The sequence below is a fragment of the Mobula birostris genome, chromosome 29 (genome assembly GCF_030028105.1).
Source record: "Mobula birostris isolate sMobBir1 chromosome 29, sMobBir1.hap1, whole genome shotgun sequence".
Taxonomy (NCBI): domain Eukaryota; kingdom Metazoa; phylum Chordata; class Chondrichthyes; order Myliobatiformes; family Myliobatidae; genus Mobula; species Mobula birostris.
The window spans coordinates 12560902-12580120 of NC_092398.1; the positions used below are offsets into that span (position 1 = coordinate 12560902).

Below are 19219 nucleotides of genomic sequence, written 5' to 3' on the forward strand. Positions count from 1 at the left end.
TTAGGATTAAGCAAGATTGGGAAAGAGAGCTTAACATGACCTTGATAACAGAGGATTGGTTGCAAATTTTGAAGTTGGTTAACTCTTCTTCGATTTGTGCCAGTCACTCTCTAATTCAATTTAAAATTGTACATCGGTACTATTTGACAAAGGAGAGACTGTCTAAAATATTTCCTAATGTTGATAGTCAGTGTGATAGATGTAAAACTGAGACAGCTACATTAACACATATGTTTTGGTCATGTTCTGTACTGAAAAGTGTTTCGGAAATCTATTTTCTCTACAATTTCTAAAGCTTTAAAAATTAAATTACAACCTGATACTAATGCTCCCACTTTGATACAATGGTTCTCTCAGGTGATGTTATGTCTTAGTTTGGGGAAAATCAGAAGTCAAACTTTCGATCCTCGATTTGCCTTTGAGAAAAGGTGGGGTTCTTTTGCCCGCTACTATCATTTGATTTGAGTTAATTAAGATGGTTCCCTTCTGATTCTTGTGTAAATGGATTTGGTTGGCAGATTGATGTTTTTCTTTTATAGAAGCTTGTATGGCGTATAGCTCTGGGGCTGTGCTCCCAATGGGATTTTTTTTTGTTAGTAAGGGGTTTTTTTTTGTTTTAGTTAGTAGGGGTTCTTTTTTCCTTCTTTCTTTTTTCCAAAAAAAAGTTTTAACGTTTTGTTTTTTCTTATTATTATTGATATATTGTTTAGCTTTGTTAATCAGTTATTTGATAATTTAATTCTTATTATACATATTGATATGTTGACTTGATTATTTTAATGTATTTTTTGTTGATTTTCAATAATAATTAATAAAAAGATTTAAAAATGAAATGAAGTCTCAAGTTAAGGCATGCTTCAATACCCTCTCAAACCGAGTAGGCATAGTAAAACAATTGCCTTCATTGCACTCACCCAGTCTGTTCCATGTGAGGAACATCACACCACCAACAAATTCAGCCCATGGAACAGGGGGAGCATAATATTCACAGATTTGCATTAGCTAGGGAACAGGGAGAACATAAAAACTCCATGGGTGCTGCTGCAGGTAGTGTAGCCGTCTCACAGCACTAGTGACCCACAGTGTTTTTGTGTACTTGGTGCCAACCCATCACACTGTTGTGGCTAACGTCCACAGACTGTGATGAACTGCGAGCATTACCTTATATTCTGTCTGTGGCACACAGTCCCAATGCACTGATTTGCTCCATCTGTACACAATATCATTTAAAATATTTTTCTTTGAGATATCACAAGAAAGGTTATGATCACTATGACCACTTCTAGAATATGGAAGATATAATTCAAAGAACATTGAACTTAACACTAATATTTTTTAAAAACTAGTACGTACTTGGAGTTTCCCAGATTGTCCAATACCACTTTCCCTCCTCTACACGTGGGATACTTTTCAACAAAAAACTCGTAAAGCATTCCATCATCCACTTCTGGTGTTAAGTCTCCAACAAACAATGAGTATTCAGGACTAGACAAAATATATGAAAAACATTAATCCCCAAGCATTAAATGTGCATTGAAGCACTGACTATGAATACGACCCAAATATGTTAGAGAGAAATTCTGATTAGTTTTCTGCAATAACTGTATAGAGTGAAAACATACATAAACATTGTTACTGAATTCCAAACACCTTGCTTCATTAACAATTTTAATTGTTTTGCAGTGCGTTTTATTCAACTAATGGTTGCTTTCCGTACTTAGATACTGATTTGAACTGTTCACCTCAGCGTATTGCTGACAGTCATCAGAAAATGATTTCGAAATTTGCCATTGCTGAATAAAATAGGCATCGCTTTACACTGGGCTATGAGTAGGAACACCACCTCAATTTTTCTGAAAATATAACAGCTACTTTTATGTGGGTAAAAATCCTAAGGGATGTGGAAATATATCTGTAACCTTGAAGTCTTTATGAATTTGTAACCTTGGTAAAATGTAATGTGACAAAATGGAACCTGTGAAATCCCATGGTGCTTTGCTGGTTTAGATGGGAGGCTTATAAGCCTGTGTGTATGTGTTTTATCGAGATGTTTGTTTTATAACAGGAGATGTGTGTGTTTTATGGCAAGGGGGATGTTTTGACAACAGAGAAAAACAGGACAGGACACAGCCTCTAAAGACAAATCAAACAGATGACAAGACCTAGAATCTTTGCAGATAATGGAGGAATGCCATTATGGAATGGAGCAACCTAATTAACTTTGTAAAAGTATAAAAGTGGTTGGTTTGAGCTATAAGATTGAAGCTATTTTCCAGACCAATATGTGTGGAGCTATCTTCCTTTGGAAGATATGCCTACAAAATGTGCCTATAATTTCATCCACTCTGAATTTGTTGCAGTTTGTTTCTGTATATTAGAAGACCTAGCTGAATGGTTACATTGCAGGGACTTTACAAGGATTTAATCAAACAAATTTGACCCCAAATCATAGCAAAAGATGCTGGGGGTGGGGGGTAGTAATTAAACGCTTAGACAAATAGATTGGCTCTAAGAAGGAGAGAAATGTAAAGGTTTGGGGATGGAAATTACAAAGGCTCAGGGCAGATAACTGACCATTTAGGGTAGGGTAAAGGCAGAGATGGATGGGTAAAAGATAAGGATTGGGGGTAAGCTGAGCTGAGGTGAAAATTGGGTTTGGAAGAATTAACAGAAAATTCACACTGGCTTGGTGGAACATGACACTGATTAACACGCGAACCTATCTGTTCTGAACAAGCAGAGGATGTTGACCATGAGAGCTTGGACTTCTTCTGGAATTAAGAATGACATAGAGAGGACAGTTTCAACAGCAGTGGGTTGATGAATAGGCACAGAGGAGTGAAACAAGGGAGTCTTCCTAACTGCAAAAATACATAGTTAGAAGTTCAGCTCATGCAATAGGATGCCATGGCTGCAAAATATTTTTACTTGTTCTAGTTTAGCCTGAGGCATTTGAGAAAGGACTTAATAATGAGAGAATATTTCAAATGTTCAAAATGGTTCAATTTAATATCAGAGAATGTATACAACATACAACCTGAAATCCTTACACATCGTAGGCACCCACGAAACGAGAAACCCCAAAGAATGAATGATAGTGACATCTGGACCCAAGCTTCTGTTCCCCCCTCTTGCACCTGCAGAAGCACCCAATTCCCTTGGCCCTGACACAAATTATGAATTCTGCCTTCCCGAAGTTCAATTGATGGATGCAGACCAAGAGTCTGATAAAGTCCTGTGACTGCTATTTCCACACATTTTAATCAGTAAGGAATTCTGGAAGGCCACAATGACTATATGGGGATCCAGAGGTAGTGTTGCAGGAACCTCAGGCTTTATACTTGTCCATGAGGTGCAGGGTTCCTACATGTTTTGTGGATTAAAATAGAAACTGAAATTACAATCATCTCTTTCACGTCCCCCTTCCTGATGGTGCTGCCACGTTATCAAACCCATTATTTCATTCTATTTCATCCATTATTATCATTTCAGCATTTCATTTTGTGCTACTATACTTTACACCATTCTGTTATTTTGCATTTGTTGCTATATTTATTGTTGCATTATCAATACTACAATAGCAATAATTATACTATGCAGGTTGCAACATCAAAACAGCGAGCTGTTGGCCTCCCCTCTTGTTGTGGCAGGAACAATATCTCTCTCTTCCTCATTGGGGAGAGAGAGGGCCTGTTGAGATATTGGAGTGGACTCTGGATCATGGTCTCTGGGGACTTACTATTGCATGGTGTGTGGTGGTGGGGGGGCTGATGCTTTCACTAGAGTAAGTGGGGGGAGAGGGGAGGGTTGATGTTTTTGCTGATGCTTGTGCGTGGGAGAGGGAGAAGGGGAGGGGGACTTTGGGGTTCTGACGTTTTTCTATCATTCATTCTTTGGGACCTTTTTCACTCTTGTTTCATGGATGTCTGTGAAGAGTAAGAGTTTCAGGTTGTATACTGTATACATTTGCTGATATTAAATTGAACTATGTATAATTTGAGCTTCCACAGGCCATGAATTTCATTGCACACTAGTGTATAGAACAATAAACTGAATCTGAAAGGATGGGCAAAAACCACAATAATATGGTTCCAGGAGGTCATTATAGTCATAGAAGTGAAAAGGAATGTAATGGTGAAACAAGAAATTGGAGATGGTGGAATCTGAAGCAACAAGGAATCTGCTGGAGGAACTCTGTGGGAGGAAAGGAACTGTCAACATTTCAAGTCAAAACTTTGTTTAGGGGCGGCATGGTAGCATAATGGTTAGCACAACACTTTACGGCACAGGCGACCTATGCTTAATTCCAACTACTGCCTGGAAGTAGTATTCTCTCCATGACCATGTGGGTTTCCTTCAGATGCTCTGGTTTCCTCCCACAGTCCAAAGATGCACCAGTTAGTAGATTAATTGGCCATTGTAAATCGTTCTGTGATTAGGTTAGGATTAATTTGGGGGATTGCTGGGCAGCGTGGCTCGAAGGGTCGGAAGAGCCTATTCCGTGCTGTATCTCAATAAATGAATGAATAAGTAAAAGATTTCTGAATTAATTCCCAAGTCACATGTCTCCAAATTCAATGTGTGGCTCAAACATTGTCCTGGGAGAAATGGGCTTCAGTTATGAGGTAATGGGGAAAGGGGATGCTGTTCAGTTGAGCTAGGCTTAATTTAAATCAGATTGGGGCTGTGTCCTAGCAAATCACGGAATTGAAATTGTTGATTCCAATTGTTCAGGATTTAAACTAAGCAGTAAGGGACATGCTTTAATGAGAGGAAATTTAGAAAGTTAAAGAAAAAGTTGCGGTTGGTCTTACACAGTGAACGGTAGGGCACCGAAGAGTACAGAAGAACAAAGGGATGGGGGAATACAGGTCCATAATTCATTGAAAGTAGAGTCACAGGTAGAGTTGTAAAGAAAAGTTTTGGCACAGTTGCCTATATAAATCAAAATACTGAGTACAGGAAATGGGATGGTATGTCGAATCTGTGTAAGACATTGGTGAGATCTAATTTGGAGTATTGTGTGCAGTTTTGGACACCTACCTACAGGAAAGATGTAAATAAGCTTGAAAGAGTACAGGAAACTTCTTCACTCAGAGAGTCTTGAGTGCGTGGAATGAGCTGCCAGCACAACTGATGCACACAAGCTTGATTTCAACGATTAGGAGAAGTTTGGATAGGCACGTGGATGGTAGGGATACGAAGGGCTATGGTTACAGTGCAGTTCAATTGGGAGTAGCAGTTTAAATGGTTCGGCATGGACTAGATGGGCCGAAGGGCCTGTTTCTATGCTGTACTTTTCAATGGCTCTTAGATATTGAAGGAATATTGGGTTATGGGGTTGGTGAAGGAAAGTGGGATAGAGGTGAAAACTCTGTCACAATTTTTTAGAATGGCAGGCTGAAAGAGTTCTCTCACTTTTACTTCTTATATTCCTACGCTGAGATAGTGGGCAGGTCTAAAGATCTAGGGCTGCAATATTGTATTGTCAAAGAACTTGAAGAACCTAACATCACTTTCTAGGATGATGCCATCAAGGACGGATCCCTGGTTGACTCTAGAGCAAATGGTACAGGAAGAACAAAGTGCTTGCTGTGTATTCTTTGGCTATGACTGTGTGCTACGGAATGGAAGCAGGCAGGGCAATCCCAGTCAGCTAAACAAGAAAGCAGAAAAGTTGAAAGAGAATGGCACACTCAGTAATTTCAAAAGCCAGAGACAGGGCATGAAGGATGAGAAGACAAAATACACATTGGTCACAAACTGTCAAAGCCAGACTAAAAACTAGTGGATTCAACATGCAGGCGGCATGATAGATAGTGGTTAGACAAAGCTTTACAGTACAGGCAACCTGGGTTCAATTCCCACCTCCATTTGTAAGGAGCTCTACATTTTCCCTGTGATCGCATGGGTTTCCTTCAGTGCTCCAGTTTCCTCCCACAGTCCAAAGATGTACCAGTTGGTAGGTTAACTGGTCATTGTAAATTGTCCTGTGATTAGGCTAGCATTAAAATTGGTGGGTTGCTGTGTGGTGCGGCTTGAAGGGGCAGGACTACTCCGTGCCGTACTTCAATAAATAAATCAATCAATCAATCAAGGATGTCATTTTTAGATTTCGTTTGAGCTACTTCATTTAGACTGGCACATGAACATTCAGGCAATGGAGGGGAAAAAAAATAGCTGGGGTATCTTTGCAGTCAAGCACGGTCCATGAGTGGTAAGCAATTATGGTATAGAGAAATACATGTCTTTATCATGCTTGATGTACACCACTGTGGCCCACATAAGCTGAAGTCTGCCCTCTTGAACTGAAGGAAGCAAAGGTGGATCATGTCGCAAGGGGAATAATGTCACTAGTAGACAGGAATTTTTTTCAAAGACACAATTAAGAAGAGTACCAACAAGTGTAAAAGTTCATAATAAATTACCTGTTATCTGGCTGCTTCCCATAAGTGGCATAGTTAAGCTTAAATCTTCTGGGCTGCTAGCAAAAAATCAATTTGTTATATGTGGTCATGTTTGATCTTAATTAACAAGTGACATTATTTACGAGCCTTATGAATAGTTATTACGGCTAGTATAACTCTCAGAAAATGACTCTATGAGGTAGTGCAGTAAAACTCGGACAATCTAGCACAGGGGTTCCCAATCTGGGGTCCACAGACCCTCGGTTAATGGTAGGGGTCCGTGGCATACAAAAAGGTTGGGAGCCCCTGACCTAGTATCTGATTTTTCTTTTGGAAACCTTGATAGTATGGCATGTAACTCACTCTTTAGTCTGGAATGCAAGATGGGGTGGGCTGCGGTCCAAGGCCAGAGGCAGGAGTTCACAATGAGGCAAGGGATTGGCTCTGGACTGGAGGACAGTGGGTGTATTAATGCCAGGGTTGGGATACTCAATGCCAGAAGTCAGAAATGAGGGTAAATTTGTGGCTGAGGTCTAGAATGCTCGAGTACTTCCTGCTCCCTTTAACCTCATGACTTCACTGGAAATTTTATTACACCACTGTGTAATGTATTAAAATAGTGAAATACAAGTACCATGTAAAAGAAGACTTATCCAATAGTCTGGAAAATCTGCTAGTCTGACATACAGAAGTCCTAAGGATAATGGATTAACAGTTTTACTCTACACATTATTCTCAATTATGTTTACCTGCTACCATCACTTAGTTCTCTGTCAGTGGCCTCATACAGCTTTCAATCTCAGCTCATACCTCTCACTTCAGATCTCACCCCACACCTTCATTTCAGTGTCTGCCTTCCGGAATCTTCCTGAAATATTCCGTCTCTCTTGCTTTAACAGGAGTTTAATTTCATCCCTTGCTTCAGAAGCCTTCCCTTCAATACCTTGCTACTAAGATTTTCCTTGTGTATATTACATTTATTTAGGCCTCAGAATTGTAAGGTATGGAAGGACTGCTATATAAATAAAAATTACAATGCGACACTGAAATCTCATACGACACTTTATTTCTAAATTTGTTCACTAAATATCCAATTTTAGAGTAAAATATGAGAAGGGCTAGAATTGCAATGTTACATTCATGGAAAGACACATTACAGAAGCAGCCCAGTGAGTCCATGCTGACCATCAACCAGACAGTTACATTAATTCTACACTAATTTTATCTTCTTTTTTAAGTATATTCTCTCCACATTGTCATTAACCTGAGAACACTACTCACCCTCACATTAGCGGCTATTACAGTAGTCAATTAGCATTTCAAAACTAAAACAAAATATACTGGGAATATTTAGCATGTTTAGTCACACCTGTGGGAAGAGAGAGAGTCAATGCTTCTGGGCAGAGAATCCTTTCACATCTCTGACCTGTAGCATTGACTCTGTTTCTCAACCTGGCGATGCAACCTAACCTGCTGAGTATTTCCAGAAATTTCTCTTTCGGTTTTAGGTTTCCAGTTTTTTTTTTGATTTTCAATTACCTCCATGTCTTGCAAACTCTGCAAAGGCACTGTCCAAAATTGAACCTCTCTTGTTTTGTAACGCAGTTCTATTAACTGTGTCACATGTGCAATATGTCTGCGTAATAGTTGCGTGACAGGCAAATTCCAACATGCCCTTTAACACGTATTACCATAAGTCAGCTAAACTATCAAATCTAAACAGATCAGTGTCAGGTGGATAGAAGAATATTCTTCAGGTATTAAAACACCCAACTGCCAAAACATAAATTCAGATGATCCAAATACATTTTACAAATTAAAGTAACATCACACAGTAGTTTTGTTGAATTGATTTCTCTTTTCTCCCATAATGGTTTCTCTTTCTTTAACACTTTGGCCAAAATACTTACGGGTGAGGCACCTGGAAGTTTTTTCCCGTTAATCTTCAGCAGACATCGTTCTGCAGTAGCCTGGTCTGCAAACTCCACAAAGCAGTAACCTGCTGGTGTCCTGAATGGGAAAGAATTGTCAAAACATGAACAATTCATGGTACACCATGACTGAAAAACGTTATCAACTATTAGAATACATGAGGTTATATAAAAAATGGAACAAATAATGCAATATTCAAGAGGAACTAATTATGAGCTTAATAATTTATAATTTGTTAGTCTTTGCAACATGCAATAAGAAAGAAAGAATTTGTATTGATAAGTTGTCTTTTTAAGTTGTCAGGTCATATAGTGTTTCCCAATCAATTAATTATTTTGCTATCATTGCAACATAGGAAGAAGCAGCTACCAATTCATACTCTTACAAAGATGACACAGTCATTCCGGTGGCCTAATCTGCGGCAGAACCAGTGCACAGCGAGGACGTTTCTCGCAAGAAGGCCGTGCTGGTTTAAAATGAGAGCTTCGCAGGTGTTTGGTGTCATTCCGGCGGCTCAATCAGTAGTGGGAGAAGCTCAGTGAGGAGTAAATAAAAGTACAGAAGGGACAAGTGGAGCGGTCATTGTTGGGAGGGACCAGTGGTGAGAGTGGGAGTATTGCGCTTTGGCTTGGAAGAGGCATCAGCTCTGGGTAAGTTGGCCAAGTAAGTTTCTGTTAAGTTTTCTTTTTTTCTTACTGTGCCAGGGGTACCTTCTGTAGTTTAAATGGCCATTGTGTGTTCTTCATGCCAGATGCCGGAGTCCTGGGAGGCACAGTCTCCCAGGGAACTACATCTGTGTGAAGCGCATCCAGCTGCAGCTCCTTAAATTCTGTGTTAGGGATCTGGAGCAGCAGCTGGATGACCTTTGGCTTGGACAGGAGAGTGAGATAATTGATCAGAGTTACAGGGAAGTAGTCACCAAGTTGCAGCGGGCGAATAGCTGGGTGACAAGTCCGCTGAAATGAAAAATGTGAATAGGCAGTTAGCGCCGAGCACCCCAGTGGCCATTCCCCTCAAAAATAAGTATACCACTTGGATACTGTTATGAGAGATGTTGTGGAGGAGTAAGAGCAAGCCAAATGGTCCTTCATTCCTGCTTCATCATTCAATTAAATCTAACCTTCAACTTTTCAGACCACTCCCCAATCCTTGCTTTTCTTTTAATCCAAAGATCTACCTGTCTGAGTCTTGGATATACTTAAAGGCTCAGCATACAGGTCCCTCTTAGTCTATTCCAAAGTTCAACATTAAAAGTAAGTTTATTATCAAAGTACATATGTGTCACCATATACAACCCTGAGATTCATTTTCTTGCCGGCAATCACAGTAAACGCAAGAAGCAAAATAGAAAGACTGCACACAACAGGATGGACAAACAGCCAGTGAGCAAAACAAACCATAAATACAAACAGAAAAAAATAATAATAAATAAGTAATAAACATACAGAACATGAGATGAAGAGTCCTTGAAAATAAGTCCATAGGTTCAGCGATGGGATCAGTTCAGTGATGGGGAGAGTGAAGTTGAGTGAAGTTATTCCTTTTGGTTCAAGAGCCTGATGGTTGAGGGGTAATAACTGTTCATGAACATGAAATGTATTTATTGGTTTTTGTTTCTCATTGTAGCCTATTTTCAAGGTTTTATCTGTTAAAGCATTACCTTTCCCTCATGAATGACCCATACCGCTGTCTAATCAAACTTTGTTCGGTTCCCAGTAAAAAAATCTCTTAACTTGTAATGGCTTGAGGCAAATTAGCATTCATGGGTGAATTAGGTTAAAAAAAGAACTATCAAATAGTTTTAATCCTGTGTATCACATGACTATGCATGTATTTATACAAAAATTGTAATATGTGTGAACTAAAGAATGGTTAGTGTTAAGGTCATTTAATATTCCACTTTGAAAATCCCATCAAAAGTTTCCCATGTGTATAACTGCAACAAGTAATTTACTGGTCAGAAGCCTGAATTAAGATACTCATCTTGATCTTAATGGCTGGGTTCTATTTCTATACCTTCTGGCCAGGAATTACATTGTATCTGTTAAGCCCTATCAAAGCCTTGTTTTACCAGAGACCACATCATATTCTCCTTCAGAGAACCTAGGAGTAATATCCTCAATTTATGAGGAATAATTAACCCCTTGATCCCAGGCATCGATCTAATAAACCTTCACTGGAAAAATCAGCATCGTACTGGGCAGAAGGAATCAATGTGTGTGCCAAACTTTAAAACACAGTTTACAACACTTGTGATTCATTACCTATTTAGCAGATTCTAGATTGTAAAGTGTACAATTCAAGGGGACATAAAAATCTCCCAGAATCTATGAACTGTTCAACTTACATAAGATATTGGCTAATGCCCAATGGCTCTCAGCAGACTCAGAACATGTGGATTTAAGGTCTACAGATTTGAGTACAAAATTTTAACCTATTTTAGTACATTTCCTAGTGTGTGTTTGTCCAGTTAGAAATACTGTTGTTTTGAAGAGATGTCAAACCTGAGTTCCATTTCTTTATCCACTAAACACAGAACTGTGCAAAAGTCTTAGGCACATATACATGGCTAGAGTGCCTGAGACTTTTGCACAGTACTGTATTATACTGTACAGATGCCACCAAAAAAAATCATGACATATGTGAGTGTTGATAAATCTGTTTGTGATATTGGTCTCTACGGTGGACTGAGAGTGGGAAGGGGGCAGGGAGAGAGGAATCATGGTTGGGAAAAGGGGAAGGGAGAGGAAAGCACCAGGGAGACATACACCAATTGTTTAGAGTCAAATGACCTTGCCTGGTGTCTCAGGCCTGGGTGTGTCAAAACCCGCACCACCCTCATCACTGGCACTCCTTTTCTGCCACCCTCCTGTGGTGCTCCACCCTCACCATTCATAACATCCTTTGCTTCTGCCAGATTTACAAACTCTAGAATAAGGGATAGGCCATTTAGAACGGAGTTGAGGGAAAAACTTTTTCACCCAGAGAGTGGTGGATATATGGAATGCTCTGCCCCAGAAGGCTGTGGAGGCCAAGTCTCTGGATGCTTTCAAGAAAGGGATGGATAGAGCTCTTAAAGATAGCAGAATCAAAGGTTATGGGGATAAGGCAGGAACCTAATACTGATTGTGGATGATCAGCCATGATCGCAGTAAATGGCCTACTCCTGCACCTATTATCTATTGTCTCTCTCTGCTCCACATAGACAAATACAGTACTGTGCAAAAGTCTTCGGCACCCTAGCTTTATACATGACATGTGCCCAAGACTTTTGCACAGGACTGTATATATCCATTTACAATTTTTGGGAGAACATTTGAAGAACAGTGGATTTCCCTCAGAGTCCTAATCTATATCAAAATAACCTCTTATAGCTTGTATAATTGCTGTTTGTGGAACTTGTGCAAAATTGGGTATTACACTGCCCCAAACTGGGAATGCACCTACATGCCATTTGGTGCTTAATAATAATAATGAAGTACTTTGTTGATCCCAAGTGGGAAATTATTTCACTACAGCAGCAACATTTAAAATCACAATTAGCAATAATAAATATAGTAATAATATTAACTAAGAATAAAGTGCAGAATAGTAATATACACAATAATAATTTACAACAATTTAACTGGAGTTGAAGTGTTTTGGAGGGTAATGAAAAGAAACTTCCTCATTGAAAGAAAATTTTAAAAGTTCAATGTTCAAAGTAAATTTATTATCAAAGAACCTATATGTCACCACATACAACCCTGAGGTTAATTTTCTTGCGGGACACTCGATTAATCCATAACAGAGTCAATGAAAGACCGCACCAACTTCGGCGCTCAACTAGAATGCAAAAGACAATGAAGTGTGCAAATACAAAGAGAAAGAAATGATAATAAATAAATAAATAAACAAACAAACAAACAAACAAGCAACCAAGCAATAAAATATCGAGAACATGATAGGAAGAGCCCTTGAAATGAGTCCACAGGTTATGGGAACATGTGAACCAGCAGCGTAGTGGTTAACACAATGCTTTACAATACAGGCGACCAGGGTTCAATTCCTGCTGCTGTCTATAAGGAGTTTGCACGCTCACTCTGTGACAACGAGGGCTTCCTCTGGGTGCTCCGGTGTCCTCCCACTGTCCAAAGACCTACCGATTGGCAGGTTAACTTTAATTGCAAATTGCCCCAGGATTAGGCTCAAATTAAATCGAGGATTGCTGGGTGGTGCGGCTTGAAGGCCAAAAGGGCCTATTCCACGCTGTATTCCAATAAATAAATAAATAAATTTCAACGATGAAGAGAAGTTGTTCCTTTTGACTCAAGTGGTTGATGGTTGAGGGGTACTAACAATTCCTAAACCTTTAGTTTATTTTAGTAATGCATTTATAGCAACTGTCTCAGCTTTCCAATATGTACTCTTAAGTTTTATTGTTCTAAATCACTCCTTTTTGTGGTAACTCGACATGCTCACCTTCACTGGGATTTTGCTCTATTAGATAATGTCCATGAAACATGAAAAAAAATCCATAAATTTCAAATATCTTCAAGATTCTAATATTTCGAGAAATAATTTATCACAAGATAGAATTGTTCTTACCCGGTCACTCGGTTTCGGATGATTTTCACACTCATTACAGTTTCGCCCATTGTAGCAAATGCCCTAGAGATGAAATTTTCATCCATGTAATTTTCCAACTGCAAAAAAAGTAAAAGAATTAGGCCAAATTAGTCCAACAAATGACTTAAACATTAAATTTATATTTAGTAGTTTCAATTTTGGATGGTTTTTGATCAAACTCTGATTAATGACGAATTATTCCAGTTAAAAACACCAGGGGTGCAGGTGGATGGTGAATAAAAGAATGGGCTTCTCTCTTTCACATCTTGATCTTTTAAATGCCTCCATGGAAACTTGGCTGCGTGGATCCAGAATTTTTGCCTACAGAAGGGAGAGGGTGGTGATAGATGGAGCATATTCTGTTTGGAGGTGGGTGACTAGTCATAGTCATACTTTATTGATCCCGGGGGAAATTGGTTTTCGTTACAGTTGCACCATAAATAATAAATAGTAATAGAACCATAAATAGTTAAATAGTAATATGTAAATTATGCCACTAAATTATGGAATAAGTCCAGGACCAACCTATTGGCTCAGGGTGTCTGACCCTCCAAGGGAGGAGTTGTAAAGTTTGATGGCCACAGGCAGGAATGACTTCCTATGACGCTCTGTGTTGCATCTCGGTGGAATGAGTCTCTGGCTGAATGTACTCCTCTGCCCACCCAGTACATTATGTAGTGGATGGGAGATATTGACCAAGATGGCATGCACAGCATCCTCTCTTCAGACACCACTGTCAGAGAGTCCAGTTCCATCCCCACAACATCACTGGCCTTACGAATGAGTTTGTTGATTCTGTCGGTGTCTGCTACCCTCAGCCTGCTGCCCCAGCACACAACAGCAAACACGATAGCACTGGCCACCACAGACTTGTAGAACATCCTCAGCATTGTCCGGCAGATGTTAAAGGACCTCAGCCTCCTCAGGAAATAGAGACGGCTCTGATCCTTCTTGTAGACAGCCTCAGTGTTCTTTGACCAGTCCAGTTTATTGTCAATTCGTATCCTCAGGTATTTGTAATCCTCCACCATGTCCACACTGACCCCCTGGATGGAAACAGGGGTCACAGGTACCTTAGCTCTCCTCAGGTCTACCACCAGCTCTTTAGCGGGTTCTGCAGGGATCTGTTCAGGGACCCCTCGGTCTTTGTGATTTTTGTAAAAGACCTGGATAAGGAAGTGGAAGATTGCGATGACACGAAGGTTGGAGGAATTGTCGATGGTGTAGCAGATCATTGCAGGTTACAATGAGACACTGACAGAGTCCGGAGTTGGGCGGAGAAGTGGCAGGTAAGAGTATGATTGAAAAAGTGTGAAGAGATACGCATTGAAAGATCAAACTTGGAGTCAGAGTACAAGATTAATGGCAGGACTCTTAGCATTGTGGAGTAACAGAGAGATTTTGGTGGGGGATTCTCCTGAGAAAACCCATTTAATTTTCTCCACTTCCACTCCTTTGAGTAACATGTTTCCCCATTTAGGTGGAAATGGCCATTCTTCTCCGGGGCCTCTCAATCCTGTTCGTAACCATTTGGCAAGAACCATGCAAGTGTGGTCTGCCTTTCCCCCACCCTGCTGTAAACTCCATGCATTCCTACATCTAAGATTGTGAGATGAAGGAGCATGAAATATAGAGTCCAAAACACATGAGGCTGTATGGTGTTTTACATTATAGTTTCTTACAATTTCCAAAATAAATAGCTGACTTAAACGCCTTTACTTTCAACCATAAACTATGCAGCCAGGTGGTACATTAGAACATTACAATAATTTAATAGGGGAAATTGTGAAATCGACAAATTACCTGCCATTCTCTTAAGTTGAGCAAGGTAGGATCTACTCAAACATATTTTGAGAGGGGACACGGTGATCACACTCTATAGCAACAACTCAGAGAACAAGGCTCTGAACTCCACTATGAAATTACATAAATGGAACTAACTTTCAAAAAAAGTCAAACAAGTTTACTAATATCCTTACCCCCAACTGGACCCTTGGCATTTTTGTTCTGGAATTTAGTGGTTGACATCTATAAATTTATGATGACACAAGTATTGTTGGCAGAATTTCAGATGGTGACGAGTTGGAGTACAGGAGGGAGATAGATCAGCAACAACCTTGCACTCAACATCAGAAAGACGTTACTGTGGACTTCAGGAAGGGAAGTCAAAGGAACACACACCAGTCCTCATCGAGGGATCAACAGTGGAAAGGGTGAGGAGTTTCAAGTTCTGAGGTGTCAAGATCTCTGAGGATCTATCATGGACCCAACATATTGATGCAATTACAAAGAAGGCACCAGTGGCTATATCTCATTAGCAGTTTGAGGAGATTTGGTATGTCACCAATAACTCTCATAATTTCTACAGATGTACCATGGAGAGCAGTCTAACTGGTTGCATCTCCATCTGGTATGGAGGAGCCAGTGCACAGGATCGGAAAAGGCTGTCGTAAATTGTAAACTCAGCCAGCTCCATCATGGGCACTAGTCTCCTTAGCATCGAGGACACCTTCAAAAGGCGGCATCCATCATTAAGGGCCCTCATCATCCAGGACCAGTCCTTTTATCATTACTAACGTCAAGGAGGAGGTACAGGAGCCTGAAGGCACACATTCAACGTCTCAGGAACAGCTTCTTCCCCTCACCATTAGATTTTTGAATGGACAATGAACACATGAACATTAACTCACTTTTATTTTGCTTTTTGCACTACTTAATGTAATATTTTATATATATTTCTTATTGCAATTTATAGTTTTTATCAATAGGTATTGCAACATACTATTGTCGCAAAACAACAAAGTTCACGACATGGTGCTGGTTAGTGATATTTAACCTGATGTGATTCTGACTTTGTACACGTTGATCTAGTTGGTGGAAACTTTTCCTCACAGCACCAAAGGCCAAAGTTCAATCCTGATCCCAGGTCTTGTCTGTGTAGAGTTCACAGGCTCCCCTGAGACCGCATATGCTTTTCCTTCGGGTGCTCCGTTTGCCTCCCACATCCTAAAGATGTGCGGGTTGGTTGGTTAGTTGGCCACGGTGTTAGTTGGCCACGGTAAATTAACGCTATTGTGTTGGTGAGTGGTAGCATCCGGGTTGATTTTACGAGAACATAGGAAGAATAAAAAAGAATTACTGTAGGGTTACAAAAAACGATAATTTGTGTGGAGCTAGTAGGTTGAAAAGTTTGTTTCTGTGCTAATCTCTTTGTGATTACAGTGGCCTGACAGCCTACACCAGGATGCCTAAAAAGGCTGGCCATGGCTATTTTTAAACTGCAGACCCTCTGGATTAATTGGTGTGACGTTTTTTGCATTAGACCTCCTCTCACTTCTGACAGAGAGTGATACTGTATGGAGTCAGTTGATCATTTTTTTAAGAAAGCTTATGCACAATAATATTGGGAACCCTCAAGTTATGTGACCCAGAGCTAAATCTTCAACAGGTTACCAGGTGGGCAGAGAAAACAGTGGATTTATTTCTTTAGTTAAACTCTGACAATCCACTATCCAACCATTCAGACATCTCAATGGTTCAGTATCTGGTTTACCAAATATTTTCAATTTCCATTAACCAGGTCCTAGCTTCCTGAGAATTTATCAGGGTCCAGGGTTCTTTCCCCAACATACCTGGTGTTCACCCTCTCCTACTCCCACTGGCCGTAGCCCCAGATTCCTCTTCTCCTTCTCCAGCTTACTGGGATCCAGTTTCAGCCCCTCCGAACTCCTACTCACCATGGCCCCAGATTCCTCCTCTCCCACTTACTGGGATCCAGAACTCCCCTCTCCCTCTACCACTTACTGAGACACAGATTCCCGCTGCACCCACTGTGGCCCCGGGTTCACCTTCTTCCTTTCCCACTTACCGGGATCCGGATTTCCTCTCTCCCTCGGTTCCCACTCTCCCACTGCTACCTGACGGACCTCAGATTACCCATCTTCCTCCTCCTGGGATCCGGATTCCCCCTCTCCCTCTCCCCGGGATCCGGATTCCTTCTCTCACTCTCACTGGGTTCCCACTCTCCCACTGCTACCCGATGGACCTCGAATTACCCATCTTCCTCTTACTGGGATCTGGATTCCCCTCTCCTTTTCCCTCTCCCACTTACAGTACTGGGGTCCAGATTCCCCTTCTCCCACTTATGAGATCCAGCTTCACCCTTTCCCTCTCCTTCGGATCTGGATTCCCCTTTCCTTTTTCCTCTCCCACTTACTGGGATCCAGATTCCCCCTCTCCCACTCCCATTTACTGGGATTCGGATTCCCCTTCTCCCACTTATGAGATCCAGATTCACCCTTCCCCTCTCCCTCTCACTTGGATCCAGATTCCCCTCTCCTTTTCCCTCTCCGACTTACTGGGATCAGGAATTTCCCTCCCCCCCCCCGGATCCGGATTCCCCTCTCCTTTTCCTTCTCCCAATTACTGGGATCTGGAGTTCCCCGTCTCCCACTTAACTGGGATCAGGAATCCCCCCTCCCACTTACTGGTATCAGGAATCCCCTCTCTTACTTGGATCCGGTTTCCCCTCTCCTTTTCCTTCTCCCAATTACTGGGATCTGGATTTCCCCCTCTCCCACTTAACTGGGATCAGGAATTCCCCCCCCCCCCCCACCTACTGGGATCCAGATTCTCCCTTTCCTTCTCCCACTTACTGGGATCCGGCTACCCCTCTCTCTTTCCCTCCCACTTACTGGGATCCAGTTCTCCTTCTCCCACTTACTGAGGTCCGGGTTCCACCCACCGCCGTGGCCCCGGATCCCTCCCTCTATCCCTCTCCTACCCGTCGGGGCCCCGGGTTTCTCCTCTCCTTCTCTCTTTAAACTCGCTGCAGGATCACTGCAACTTTACTGGCGTGGCGTCATTTGCAAAAGTGAATTCAACGTGTGTAGAATAACCCGGTTACCGAAAGGCCCGAGACCGACAGATTAAGAGCGAGCGTGTCCGTGACCTGCCTAGCCGGGGCGAACAGAAGTGGTGGGCGGGAGCCCTGGCAACGCGGCGCCCTCCCCTCCCGACCCGGCCCACTCACATCGCCCATCCACAGGCTCCGCGACATCTTCCTCTCAGTTGATCCTCGGGCCGATGAAATACATTTAATGGCGCGGAGAAGCGGCCTCGGTCGCCCGATCTGCCTTCCACCTGGGTGCCGGCCGATCCAGCGACGCTTGTGTGCCCGCTCCTTCCACCCCTATTCCCCGCCGCCGGCCCGGCGCGCACAGCGCCACCTGCTGCGGCGGAGGACCCGCCCTGAGCAAGCTCTGCGATTGTGCGCGACGGACGGAGGATAGAACAGGGTAGGTGAACTGAATGGCCGGATAGTGGCTATTCAGAGTTTTTCTAAAGCAATGCATCCACTGTTTTCTCTGCCCACCGAGTAACCTGTTGCAGATTTAGCTCCGGGTTACATAAGTATGAGGGTCCCCAATGCTATCTTGAAAAAAAAATCCATCGACTGACTCCTTACAGTACCAGTCTCTCGCAAGTCAGGGGATGGCTAATGAAATAAAAACGCATTTTAATGTTTTTCTATGTTCACGGGAAACTGTAGACGCTGGAATCTGTATTTTTTTTAAAAAAGCAAACTGCTAGATGTTGCTGTGTACTTCTTATTGGAATTGCATATGCGTGCGTGGAGTTCTGATTCCTGTTTTCATTGATGAAAGTATATTTAGAAGTTTTATCTGACTGTTGTGTAGATTTTTAATGTCTGTTATTCCTCTTCCCCCTTATTATTATTATCATTATTATTATTATTTCTTTTCTCTTTCTTTCTTTTTGGTTTTGCAGTTCATTGACTTTTACTGGTTGTCCGCCCTGTTGGTGTGGTCTTTTATTGATTCTATTATAGGCATGCCTGCAGGCAAATGGATCTCAGGGTTGCATATGGTGACATAGATGTACGTATAAACTCTTCTCGGGCTTCCAGCCAGATCCAGGTGTCGATTTTAACTGATGTTTCAATGACAAACTCCAACATCTTCATCAGGGATGATGTCTAGGCATGTCTAGTCCAGTGGTAGATATACTCAACTCCTGTCGTCTGTCTCTCCTGAAGAGTTTATGAGTCTGAATGCTGGGAAAGCACTAGATCCTTTTTTTGACATGTATGTAGTTTTATCATAAATTTACTTTGAGCTTCAGGTTCAAGGATAGCTTGAACCAGTTCCAGTTTTGAGTTTAAGTCCCATCTTATGCTTTTTACGCTGACCTGTTCCCATGACTTATGGACTCACTTTCAAGGACTCTTCTCAATATTTATTGCTTATTGA

The 19219-nt window shown here is 41.4% G+C and overlaps 1 protein-coding gene across 3 annotated transcripts in view; it reads right to left on the reverse strand.

The window, feature by feature from the left end:
- Positions 1-18174, reverse strand: part of LOC140190083 (tRNA selenocysteine 1-associated protein 1-like) — a 40643-nt gene extending 22469 nt beyond the window's left edge. Inside the window, exons 1-5 of one of the 3 annotated variants that reach the window (XM_072246550.1) lie at positions 17980-18173; positions 12927-13024; positions 8318-8417; positions 6429-6481; positions 1354-1485 (exon numbers count right to left, since the gene is read on the reverse strand). In XM_072246550.1, the coding sequence (XP_072102651.1) occupies positions 1354-1485; positions 6429-6481; positions 8318-8417; positions 12927-13024; positions 17980-18006 (410 nt within the window). In that variant the 5' untranslated portion in view covers positions 18007-18173. Of the gene's footprint in view, positions 1-1353; positions 1486-6428; positions 6485-8317; positions 8418-12926; positions 13025-17979 lie in introns of all 3 variants that reach the window. The other 2 variants (XM_072246549.1, XM_072246551.1) reach the window with 2 other exon arrangements.
- Positions 18175-19219: the final 1045 nt, after the last annotated feature.